The sequence below is a fragment of the Cicer arietinum genome, chromosome 8 (genome assembly GCF_000331145.2).
Source record: "Cicer arietinum cultivar CDC Frontier isolate Library 1 chromosome 8, Cicar.CDCFrontier_v2.0, whole genome shotgun sequence".
In the NCBI taxonomy this organism is placed as follows: Eukaryota; Viridiplantae; Streptophyta; class Magnoliopsida; order Fabales; family Fabaceae; genus Cicer; species Cicer arietinum.
Window position 1 is genome coordinate 24,259,473 of NC_021167.2, and position 13,638 is coordinate 24,273,110.

The 13,638-nt window shown below is 32.5% G+C and overlaps 1 protein-coding gene across 2 annotated transcripts; it reads left to right on the forward strand.

The window, feature by feature from the left end:
- Positions 1–5,775: 5,775 nt before the first annotated feature.
- On the forward strand, positions 5,776–11,252 carry LOC101511404 (TMV resistance protein N). Of its 2 annotated transcripts, XR_001144619.3 has the most exons (6): positions 5,776–6,427; positions 7,207–8,311; positions 8,517–8,795; positions 8,899–10,086; positions 10,182–10,768; positions 10,937–11,252. XR_001144619.3 is itself a non-coding variant. In XM_004512740.4 (5 exons), the coding sequence occupies exons 1-5, from the start codon at positions 5,982–5,984 to the stop codon at positions 10,647–10,649; spliced, it is 3,486 nt and encodes a 1,161-aa protein (XP_004512797.1). In that variant the 5' UTR covers positions 5,776–5,981; the 3' UTR covers positions 10,650–11,252. The 2 variants fall into 2 exon arrangements, 1 of the variants encoding a protein (XP_004512797.1); XM_004512740.4 differs by having other exon boundaries at positions 10,182–11,252.
- The last annotated feature ends 2,386 nt before the right edge of the window (positions 11,253–13,638 follow it).

Below are 13,638 nucleotides of genomic sequence, written 5' to 3' on the forward strand. Positions count from 1 at the left end.
GCTCAAGTGCCTCCACATTTACGCACTCAAAATACTCCTCCACGATGCTCCATGAGAGTTCAATCTGGAATTGGAACTTCAAAACCTTTGAACCCTAAACCTCATTACTTCATCATCTCAGATTTTGAGACTGATGATTCCTCTGATTCTTGCCCTCCATCAGCAACAACACAACAAAATAATCCAACATCAACATCTGAAAAGGCACCAACCCACACTAAACCTACCACACCTTCCAAATCTGCTTTCTCCTCTGAACCCTCACAATCAACTCCCCCACACCAAAAACGGAGATTGATCAATGAAATTGTCTCCCATCTTACTAAACAAAATAAACCTTCCTCTCAATCCAAACCACAAACAAAACCCATGAAAACAAAATTTGCCATGACAATTGCGCAGTTCCTTGCTCGAAAGAAACTTCCAAACTCTCAGAAGAGAAAAACACTCGCTCCTAAACAAAACCTCAAACATTGTCAACCCGCCTCTCCAGAACATTCTTCACAATGTTCCCCACCCTAACCTCCAGAACGTTCTCCAACTCAAGAACGTTCTCCTATTCAAACTCCTTTTTCTCCTCCTTCACAAGAACGTTCTCCAAATCAAGAACGTTCCCCTGCTCACTCAGTCCCTCCTCCAGAACCCTCTCCACACAGACAACTTTCCCCATCAACACACGCCAAACGATCTCCCACTCCAGAACGTTCCTCTACCTCCACCTCCACCTCGTTTAAATCTGAACCATCCCCACCACCTAAAAAATCCAAACAAAATACTCCACCTCTGATTCCTTCCAGCAAAACCAAACTCTTTAAAAGCAAATGGGCTCAACGCCCAGTTGGGATTGGACGAGTTTTCATTTTTGAAAACCTCATCATTGACGGCAATGCTGTCCAACATCACACAGATGCTCTTGAATGGACCTCGTTCTTGCAAACATCTGAAAGCTACTATCCAGATGTTGTCCGAGCATTTTATTGCAATGCAAAGACGTTTGCTGACAAATCCCTTATTATTTCCACAATTAAGGGAGTTGAGATCAAACTAACTCTAGACATTCTGGCCTCAATCCTTAAGTTGCCCACATAAGGTCTATCTGTGTTTGGTGACAACTGGTACTCAACCTTGAATCTTCGAAAGATTGAAGTCCTCTCTGACTTGTTTGAAGAAGATTCCACTCGTTACTTGTCAACATATCTCAAGCCACTTCTTAAAGTGTTTAATAACATGTGCCAACATACTCTAATTCCTCACTGTGGAAGTCATGAGTATGTCTCTGGCAATGATGCACTGCTCATCCATCATCTCCTCAACTGCAGGCGACTGAATTTACCTCATGTGATTCTCCAGCACATGATTTGTGCAGCCACCAAAGACTACAAGAAGAATACTGTACCTTATGGCATGGTTCTGACTAAGGTCTTCAGGTACTTTGGAGTCTCTCTGTCCTCTGAAAAATCTCTGATCAAAATCTCAAAGTTTTCCACCAAAAATCTCTCTCACATGCGCAAAAAATCCTCTGCCCAAACTCCTACTCCTGCTTCCTCTTTTCCCACCTTCTCCAAACGCAAACGCTTAGCAGGAAGAAGACCTACTACACACCTTATTCCATTCCCATCAAATCCTCTTAACCCTGAGGAAAACCCAGCAAACAACACAACCCCAAAACCTTCTTCACCAAATCCAGAACGTTCTTCACCCCATCCAGAACGTTCTCCAGAAAAAATCCCAACTCCCTCAAACCTCTTTCCTCAAACATCCACCTCTGTATCCTCAACTCTTCCATCCTTTTCTCAAACCCTTCACTCCCCTTCTCACGACTTTGGTAATTTCCTATCCAATCCACATTTTTCTACCATGTCTCCCCTATTTGTATCCCCTCAAAAAACCAGTTCTTCCATTTTCGGCATCAGTCAGTTTTTAAACTTTCCAGCAACTATTGGTCCATCTAACACATCTATTGATCCCTTACCCTCCATCTCATCCTCCTTTGCCACTTTTCCATCCGTCTCTATAAATCCCATTCCTTCCAACACTGTCGTTGCTACCACTTCTCAACCCTCTACTCACCTTCACTCTTCTCCTTGCTTAGTTGAACCCTCAAATTCTGACATCATGGCTGCTCTTCAGATCATAATGGCACGACAGGTTCATCACGATCAAGAAACTGCTATGTTGAGAACTTGGTTGACAGAACACCTTGCTCCCATGCTGGAAATTCCACCTCCACCTCTTCACCCGATTCCTCCTCCTTCCCAAGTTCCTCATCCAGGGAAATCCTCCTCTTCAGAAGGTTCTTCTCCCTCCTTAGCTTCTTAGTTTTATTGTTTTTCTGGTACCTTTTTGAATGACAAAGGGGGAGAATTAAGTTAGTTTTTAATCTGAATTAAAAAGACTGATTATGTAATTATGCCCATACTTTTGTAACTTTGTTCTAAATTAAATGAAAAACTAGTTTGTTGCATATAGTGCTTTAAATTCTGTCAATTTAAAAACTGCACAAATTGAGGGGGAGTTGTTTAAGCTCTTCTAAATACTTGATATTAGAATCAGAATTAAAATATAAATTAACATGTTTGTCATCATCAAAAAGGGGGAGATTGTTGAGACAAACTCCATATTTAAAGTTTTGATGAAAATAAACAAGGTTAATTAAGAAAGTTAATTATGATTTTAAAATGTTATGTTAATTTAACATGTGTTTTTGAGTGAATTTAATTAAGAACAGAATCAAGCAAAGCAAAGAAAAAAACAACAAGAACATTAAAACAGAGAAATATCTCCAGCATCAAAAAAGTTCATCACAACATGTTGATCAAACTTTTTCTACCTCTTTAACAAAGAGTCTGCCCTGGAAAATTATTCATATAGAATCAACACATGGCAAGGAACAAATAGGATTCATCCAAACTCAAAAAGGTTATCTGATCTCTAAAATAAAAAGACTCAAAGTCAGACAAAAATCAAGACAGTTTGTAACTCCAAAAATCAAACTGTCAAGAAAGTTTGATCAACCTTGATATATGATAAGACATTGCAAAAGACATCCAGAATGATTAAAATAGGAACTCCAGATTGATTATTAAATCTCAAGAAAGATCAAATTGACAGATCCAGATTGATAATCAATCTCCGTTTAAATGCTAAACTAGAAAAGTCAAAAAGAGGGAAAAGCAGTTTTTCAAAGCTGGATTATTTTTAATCTGATATATTGCCTTCAGTCAAACTTCAGAGCACTATCAACAGCTCTTTTGACCTTCATTAAAGGCCTCTAATGCCTATTAATAGAAGGCCAATATCTAGGATCAAAGAAGCAAGTAAAAGAGCTGAAATCATCATTAAATCAATCACATACATACTTGAAGTTCTAATTTTTCGCAAAACAGAGGCTGATCCATTTTCTGATATTAGATTGCGAAATTATCATTAGATCCTTTGTAAAGAATCAATTCTCAAACAAGAGTTGAGAAATCTCAGATTTTGTAAAAAACAATCCAATTGTAAAAACTCAAACTATAAGAGTTTCTTTATAGTTTATTTAGAGTACATTGAATCCTATCAAAGTTAGATAGGTACTGTTATTACTTTCTGGGTGGAAAGTAATAAAGATTAAAACAGATCAAGGTTGATCTAGACTAGGTGTTGTAAGATCAAGAAGGTTCTTTGTTTTAAATACTTAGTGGAAAATCTCACGGTTGTGAGGACTGGACGTAACCCGGGTTGGGTGAACCAGGATATATCATTGTGTGGTATCTCTTCCCTTATCTATTTACTTTCTGTTTGATTGATTATCAAGTTAAAAAACATAAATTGAATTGCTGAATTTAACTAACCAAGAACGTTCTCCGTTTTCTGTTTTCACAACCAACATCAATCTTGAGTTATTTTCTTAAGTTTTAACAAGAATTTTTAAAAGCTGCATTTATAATTCAAACCCCCCTTTTTTGTAAATCGACATTGTTACTTCATAGCTAACTCTAGGAAACCCTAAAAATCGTTTAAATATACCCTAAGCACAAAAATAAGATTTTTAAACAAAACTACATTTTTTTATGAATTCATACTAGGATTAGAGTTGTGCATTTACCTCAATGAGTCTTAATCAACAACTCTCAAGAGATGGGTACCCTTTTACTTCCTTAGAACACAAACCCTAACCCAAAAACCCCAACCAAAAGAATTTGTAAGAGTTTGAGAAATTATGTTTGTGGGAATGTTAAATCCCTTTTAAGGGTTGAGGGTTTGAGTAATTGAGTGAGAAGAAGCAAGGAGAAGGGAAGGATAAGAAAGAAGAGAAAAGAAAAAATAATGAAAATGGGGGAGTGGGGTTGCTGAGAGAGAGAAGGAAGAAGGGGGAAGAGTGAAATGAAAAAAGAAAGGGGAAAAATTGATTTTATTATTATTCTTATTATTATTATTATTATTATTATTATTATTATAAAAAGAAAGACACGAACGTGTCAAAGGTAGACCTCAACAATGATGTGATTGTGGTGAATTTCAAACATTACACTATTTATGTTCACATGTCATCACCGCTTGTTTGTTTATTTACCGTGACTACATGATATATGTACCTTCCAAATATATTGCAATGTATCTTCGACGCTTATAAGGAAAAGTTCTAAGCAATTCCTCTTCAATTATATTGACCAAAATATAATGGAATAAAGTTGTACCACAGTCCACCCATGAGGAGAGATCCAAAAGGTCGTCCACACTCTACTCACATTCATACTGAAATGGATCAACGAGAGAAAAGTACACACCCACTAGATGTGGTTTGTGTCGGTAAGAGTGACATAACAAGAATAAATGCTCTTAGTGTACTAATATTATCCATGAAAATTAGTTCATTGTAATGAAATCTGTATTTATTTTATTTTCACTCATTTTGTATTTGTATGTTTAATTTTAATGTTTAATTAAATTTTATTGTTTCTATGGACTACATTTTATTTAATTTTTTTTTTAATAATTACTTAATAAAAGTAAAATTTAATTAGATAATTGTTATAAAAGTAATTAACATTGTATTTAATTAAAATAATAGTCATTGAAATAATGTGTTTACTAAATATCACTATTAATAGAAAGGTTATGCAAACAATAAAATAAATTTTACGATAAAAATAAAAAATAAAAATGGGACATTGCATGGGAAATTATAGTAACGGGGAAAACCAATTTCCCTTCTTTATTTGAAAAATAAAATAAAATTATTGGGGTGAGAAACCGGTGCATGAACATCGACTTCTAATCTTCATCAAAAAGAAAAAGAAAAGGAAAAATATTGATATTTTAGTCTTTAATAAAAAATCAATAGCATTTTGGTATTTAATTTTTTCTAATGGAAAAACTTAAAAAAAAGCCTCATCTGAATGATGCATATAGTCTTCTATGGATCATTTAATATTTTTTTATATTATATTAGTATTTTATATATGTAAAAGTTATAATATTAACTATTTTTAATCATAATTTTGTTTTACTCATTTTTAATTGGAAAATTTTAAAACTAAACTATGAGTTTTGTTATCATGTCACATTAAAAATATATAATAATTTTTGATGTGATTTTATGATATACATTAAAAAAACTTATATTGAATTTCAAAAATATAAAATATATCTCACTCAAATTCTGTGTTTTAATTATTTTTTTTTAAAAGTTCACACCAAAACAAATATAATTGACAAATCTGTTACGACCATATAAATTATTCTGAAGTCAAACATAGACTAAAAACAGTGTTCCAAATTCCTCCTAATTGTGAAAAGAACAATGATATTTAATTTTTCTATTTCTCTTTGTCTCTTATTTTCTATTTTCTATTGTATCATATTATTAATATATCAATCACTTTGCTATGCAAAAAAGTCTTGTATCAATGGCTAAAATGCAAGTTTTTCATATCCAACACTTTCATATTTGATAATCATTTTAAGAACTAACCTTTCTTCTTCTTGTTGTTGTTCACATGGCTGATGATGGATTTACCTACGACGTGTTCATCAGTTTCAGAGGCGAAGATACTCGCTACACTTTCACCGGCCATCTATGGAAAACTCTAAATGACAAGGGAATCAGAACTTTCATGGATGATGATGATCTTCAAAAAGGGGATGAAATCACACCCTCACTTATCAATTCAATTCAAAATTCAGTTATGGCAATTGTTGTTCTCTCCAAAAACTATGCTTCTTCATCCTTTTGCTTACAAGAGCTTTCTCATATACTTGATTCAATCAAAGGTAAGGGTAGATTGGTCTTACCGGTTTTTTATAAGGTGGATCCTTCAGATGTAAGGAAGTTAAAAGGGACTTATGGTGAAGCAATGGATACTAATGAGACTAAATCCAATCATAAATGGAAGATGTGTCTTCACCAAGTTTCTAATTTGTCTGGCTTTCATTACAAGAATGGGTAATATTCATTCTTTTTGTTTATCTAATTATTTCAATTTGTGCTATATATATGTGTGTGTGTGTGTGAGCGCGCCGAGGCGGTTAAGTGGCTTCAACCGTTTTTCTGTTACAACAGCTACTTAATTAGCATTAGTTGAATAGGCTATAAGTAGTCTTTGTTGCTTAGCCTTGATCATTGAGAGGAAATTCCAGATACTAATTTTGTAAAGAGAAAATCTGAAAATGTGTTGTGAGAGATTGTACTCATCAAAGAGATTGATAAATCAATAATAGTAGCTAATGTTGCTTATTAAACAATAGTTAGTTAATTAGTTGATATAGTTAGTTATATCAATTATTTGTTAGTCATTTGTTATGTAAATCTTGTATCATATGATTTAATTGAATAATTCTCTCATTATTCAATATACTTCTATCTCATTTTATGATTTCTATCTAGCATTGTAATAGCCTTGTTAAATTGCTTGGTGTAATTTTCATTTTTTCTAATCTTTGTTACTTTATGTTCTTAGAATATCAAGTTCTCTTCATTATTGCAAATGTTGTTTTGTGCTGGTTTCCGATTCTGTTATTAACAGTTGTTATATTTGATCACTTTCTTTCCAAAAATAATTATTGTTGTTTGTGTACCAATGTCGTGTCTGTGCTTCATAGATATTACTTTTCATCTGTCTAATCATTAGTTCATTACTATTTGAATTATTATGATAAAGTGTTGAAACATAGACATCGTGCAGTTGAATGACTTCACTAAGCAACTTCATGTTTATTGGGCAGGGATGAATATGAACATGAATTTATTGGGAAGATAGTTGAACAAGTATCAAGAGAGATTGTACCTATTACCTTACCTGTTCCTGATAACCTAGTTGGAATCGATTACCAAAAGCAGAATGTAGCATCACTTTTGAATGTTGGGTCAGATGATGCAGTCCACATGGTAGGGATCCATGGGATTGGTGGAATAGGGAAAACCACACTTGCTCTAGAAGTTTATAACTCCATTGTCTGTCAATTTCAAGGTTCTTGTTTTCTTGAAAACGTTAGAGAAAATTCAGATAAAAACGGGTTGATATATCTCCAAAAGATTCTTCTGACTCAAATTTTTCGAGAGAAGAACATCGAGTTAGCTAGTGTTAGACAAGGAATTGCAACATTAAAACAAAGGCTCAAACAAAAGAAGATTCTTTTGGTTCTAGACGATGTTGACAAAGAGGAGCAATTAGAGGCTATTGCTGGAAGTTGTGATTGGTTTGGTCTTGGCAGTCGAGTCATTATCACAACTCGGGACAAAAAGTTGCTTACATGCCATGGAGTTCAAAAAATATATGAGGTGAGAGGGTTGAATGAGAAAGATGCTTTTGAATTGGTTGGATGGAAAGCTTTTAAAAATGAATTTAGTCCAACCTATACAGATGTTTTAAATCGCGCTGTAATATATGCTTCCGGTCTTCCACTCGCTTTAGAAGTAATAGGTTCTCACTTATTTAATAAGACAGTAGAAGAATGTAAATATGCACTAGATCGTTATGAAAGGATTCCAGATAAAAAGATCCAAACGGTACTACAGTTGAGCTTTGATGCTTTGCAGGAAGAAGATAAGGTTGTTTTTCTTGACATTGCTTGTTGCTTCAAAGGATATAATTTGGCAAGGCTCCAAAAAATACTTCATTCTCATCATGGTGTGAGCAAGAATGATCACATCAATGTGCTATTTGAAAAATCTCTCATAAAGATAAGTAAGTATCATGATGTTACATTACATGATCTAATAGAGGACATGGGGAAAGAAATTGTCAGACAAGAATCACCAGAAGAGCCTGGAAATCGCAGTCGGTTATGGCTCCCTAAAGATATAGTTCAAGTTCTAGAAGAAAATACGGTGAGTAATAATGATATTTATGGTTTGGCTTTTCATCTTTAACTTTGATTGATTGATTTAGCTCTCATTATTATATTATTATTATTAATGTTACTAATGCTAACCTTACCCCTTTTCCAATATGTTAAGTTCTATAAATAGGTGTGTTGAGGTTCTAACATATGTTCATGTGTTTTGGTTGATTTGTGGTTTATCATGTTAAAAGGGAACAAGTAAAATTGAAATCATATGTTCAAACTCCCGGATTAAAGTAGAATGGGATGGAGAGGCTTTCAAGAAGATGAGAAAGCTTAGAACACTAATTATGAGTGGCAGATGCAGTGAAAGTCCCAAACATCTTCCGAATAGCCTAAGAATACTTCAAATTGAAAATTGGATATGTTCTTCATGGGGTTTACCGTCTGAGTTTTATCCAAAGGAACTTACCACATGCAATTTTCCCTCTTACTTATCATCATTCGAGTTCAAAGACTTTTTCAAGAAGGCAAGTGTGATGTATTTATTTCTTCATCTTATATCAATAACAATAAATCCACTTTCATTTATTTCTTATTTGTTTATTGGTTCTTTTCTTTTTATTTTTGCAGAAGTTCAAGAATATAAGGATTTTAAATTTTGATAACCATAGACTTTTATCACATATACCCGATGTATCTGGTCTCGTAAATTTAGAAGAATTTTCATTTCGAGAATGTGTGAGTTTAACAGAAGTCGATGACTCTGTTGGGTTGTTGGGTAAACTTAAAACCTTAAATGCTTATGGTTGCCTCAGGCTCAGGAAATTACCACCTCTCAAGTTGGTTTCCCTAGAAGAACTCAATCTTTCAGAGTGTTATCGTCTTGAGAGTTTTCCACCTGTGATAGATGAGTCGTTTGATAAACTTAAAACCTTGAGTGTTAGATGTTGCTTCAAGATAAAGAGTATTCCACCTCTTAAGTTGACTTCGCTACAAATACTCGATCTTTCACATTGTGATAGTCTCGAGAGTTTTCCAGTTGTGGCGAATGGCTTTCTTGGAAATCTTAAAACCCTGTTTGTTAAAGGTTGTCGCAATCTCAAGATTATTCCACCTCTCAAGTTGGATTCCTTAGAAGAACTTGACCTTTCAGGTTGTGTTAGTCTCAATAGTTTTCCATGTGTGGTGGATGGCTTGTTGGATAAACTTAAAATCTTGAGTATTAAACATTGCATCAAACTTACAAGTATTCCACCACTCAAGTTGACTTCGTTGAAACAGTTTGATCTTTCATATTGTCCAAGTCTAGAGAGTTTTCCAGAAATATTAGGAGAGATGAGAAACATACCACAAATTAACTTGTTTAACACTCCCATAAAAGAATTGCCGTTTCGATTTCAAAATCTTACTCCGAGTCAAACATTAGATTCCTGTAATTGTGGATTTGTTCACTTACCACTTAGTGTTGCTCATGAGATGGTAAAACTGGTTGAACTTACCATCCATAGTGAAGAAAAAGTGAGTCCAATGAAATGTTCACTTGTAAAATATCTTTGTCTCAGGAACATGAAACTTTCAGATGAATCTTTGTCCATATGTCTCATACTGTTTGCTAATGTGAAAGAATTACACTTAAATGAAAATCAATTCACAGTTCTTCCTAAATGTATCGAAAAATGCAAATTTTTATGGAGGCTTGTCTTGGATAATTGTGAGGAACTTCAAGAGATCAAAGGTATTCCGCCAAGCTTAAAAACATTATCAGCATTAAACTGTAAATCATTGACTTCGTCGAGCAAAAGCAAATTACTAAATCAGGTTATGATTTATTTTGTTTTATTAATGTATTTAATATGATAATTGATATTGTTCTTGATATAGTTAAGCTTACATTAATTATTTATGACTAACAGGAATTACATGAGGCTGGAAACACTTGGTTCCGTTTGCCACGAGCAAAGATTCCAGATTGGTTTGATCACCAATGCTTGGCAGGATTGTCAATTTCTTTCTGGTTTCGTAACAAGTTTCCCGCCATAGCTCTTTGTGTTGTTTCGCCGTTGACATGGTATGATCATCGACCTCCTATAAAAGTGATCATCAATGGCAATACATTTTTTTATAAACACGGTGAGGATCGAACTAATAGAAACATGGCACGACCAAAAGTGTATCATTTACATCTTTTTCATATGAAAATGGAAAAATTAAAAGGTAATATGGACAAAGCACTTTTAGAAAATAAGTGGAATCATGCAGAGGTTGACTTTGGATTCCCATTCCATTATAGTGGAATTCACGTATTGAAAGAGAAAAGTGAGATGGAGGTTATTCGATTCACCAACCCAGAAAATGATGATAATATTGAGCTCACTCTTTAAAAAACAACTGAGTCATTGGTCTCAGGAATTGATTCTGATGAGGGAATGGAATGAACTCTACCAATCATGAGACTCCATCATATAATTGTAGTATGCCTCCAAAGATAACACATGTTCAAGTAAGTATATATATCATTCATTTTACAAAGTATATGTTCAGAATAGTATATGTTCTTATCCTTACTGTTTATTGTTGATTAAATCTTCAAAATGTGAGTCAGTCTTAACATGATATTCAAGCCCTTCATATGATTTCTAAATTGTTTGACTTTATGAAATTAACCAAGGAGGGACATAGTTGACAAAGGCAGAATTGAAGTGCTGTGGAGTGAAAATGTGAAATTATTCAGGTAGAATATACTGTCATACTGTATTAATATATATAATATGATGTACTCCATGTTTCAAATAAAAATATAGCATGGAGCATACCAAAATTCGACAATCTATTTAGTTCACTTTAAAGTTTTATTATTTATATTATATTTTTTCCTCATTTATTTATCTTAATTTATAAACTTTTACCGTGTAATTTGATTTTGTACCAATCCAACAGCAAATAAAGCGGGTTGGGTTACTTTAGTGCTTTTATTACTTTAGTAATTTGGTTATAATCTTTCTTTTGGGCTTAGGCCCTTTTTCTTCCAGAAAACAAGATTATAAGTCAAATTTATTTGACAAGTTATAGAAAATTTTACCCCATACCCCCTAATTACACCTATACCTCAAATCAGGAATGAAATGACGTTTTTATTCTGGTTTAAATAATAAAACTTTAAAAAATTTGCTATTTTCGATTTCAAGTTTTCCGGAACTCAAGAGTGAGTTTTTTTTCTAAACTTCCGGATAACTTGAATACAAGTTTTCTGGTACACAAGATATACTCTGGAAAACTTGTTTGAAGTTCTTCGGTACATAAGCCTCTTCCGGAAAACATCTTTTGAAATTCTCCGGTATTGAAGTCTCTTCCGGAAAACATTTTTTGAAGTTATCCGGTACAGAACACTATTCCGGAATTTTTTTTTGAACTTCTCTGGTACAGAGGCTTTCCGGGAAACTTGAGGCTTAATCTTTTCGACAACGATTTATGGTGTATTAACTATTAATTATTAATGATTACGGTGTATTCATTATTTATGGTATATTATTTATAGTGTATTCATTATTTAATGGTGTATTTATAGTGTATTAATTATTTATGGTATATTATTATTTAAAAATATTTATGGTGTATTATTTATGGTATATTATTATTTTTTAAAATTATGTGTACCGGAAATCTTTTTTAGAAAGTTTTTCGGAAACACCTTATGTAGTGAGAATCTTTCTCAATAAAGTTTATCGGAAATCTTTTTTAAAGTTTTATGGTAAAAATTTTATGTACCAGAAAACTTGAAAACAATTTTCCGAAAATAAGGTGTGTACCGGAATGCTTCAAAAAAAGTTTTCCGAAAAAGATAAAATGGTTAAAAAATACTTTAAATTGATAAAATAAAAAAGGGTATAATTGGCATTTTCATAAAATTACGGGGCATAAGTATAGAAATGCGAATACATGGTAAATTTTTCCAAGTTATATGGTCATGTTATGGTAAAAGATGTCTTATGAACACATTTTTGACAAGAAACCAACTTCATAAATGTTTCAATGATATTTTTCCAAAGGGATTATGAGGATAAATGAAAACAAAAAGTGAAGCACTTGCTAGTGACTAAAAGAAATCAATGAAGGATAAATAAAGTACAATAAAGTGCAGAATCTGAAATGTGCAAGGAAACACAAAATATTACCTTTTTTTTTTTTTTTTTTTTTACGATGAGAAGAAATGAATACAAAGTACTGAAATTTAAATATACAAGAATGTAAAGATTGCACAAGCTAAATGATGCAGTTAACATAAATGAATTTAAAGAACAAAAACAAAAGTTTAAAGAAATTGAAGGCAAGTTGGGTCGGTAGGGGTGCGAGGATGATCACATTGGACAAAAAACAATAACACAAGTAGATTAAACATGTTTTCTTCAATCAAAATTTTAGAGTATTGAGTACATGGTTCCTCTTATTTAGACGATGGATAACATTTATTTATTTTTATTTAATATGAGACTCTTACTTATACTTATTATCTATCAACATATGCATTTGTATAGTTATTGACATTCAATATCAACAAGACATGTTTGTTGTCTTATCACTATTGTCAAGAAGACTTTCGACACAAAGAGTCAATCACCTTAGTCAACCATCGACTCTAATACTACTGTCGGATAATGAGAGACTCTAAGCGATCATTACATTAGACTAAATGTAAGAGCACAACTCACAAGTAAATTGGTTACCATTACATCTTGACCAAAAACTTTAAGACATTAGATATATATTTTGTTTAACTTTGTTCAATATTTGCTTTTCCATCCTAGAAAATGAACATAAATAAGCTTCAACTCATTTATTTTTAAAAATATGTTGTCATTGAATAAATTATAAAATAAAATATAAATAATTTCTTATCAAATGAATTGTGTGCTTATTAAATTAACAATAATAAACTTATATCAAACATGCAAGATACAACAACAAATTTAATATAAAAGAGTAATTGGTATGCAATATTAGTTTTTTTATTTTTTATGCATAACGTCTAAATTGATATGCAAATTGAGTATAACAACTTTCTCAATAATTAAAATAAGGTTTTTTTTATCTTAAAAAGGATGATAAATACTGTCATAATTAACTCACACATGTTCGAATTCTAACATAAGACAAGACGTAACATCGAAACAAGAAATTTAACCTAAAAAATAATACTATCTTTATTTATTAATTAAATTCGACTTAAAAATATTCTTCATACTATATTTAATCTTAAGTTCAAATAACTTAAAGTGTTAAAATCATATATTAATAAAATATTATATAATCGTCTAACTATTAAGCAAATTACTATTATATCTTTTAATCGTCCGGTTCAGACCGGGTTTATTA

Coding starts and splice junctions, on each gene's coding strand:
- LOC101511404 (XM_004512740.4), top strand. CDS start 5,982: ATGGCTGATGATGGATTTACCTACGACGTGTTCATCAGTTTCAGAGGC. Junction 8,312..8,516: donor AAGTTCTAGAAGAAAATACG/GTGAGTAATAAT, acceptor TCATGTTAAAAG/GGAACAAGTAAAATTGAAAT. Junction 10,087..10,181: donor AAAGCAAATTACTAAATCAG/GTTATGATTTAT, acceptor TATGACTAACAG/GAATTACATGAGGCTGGAAA.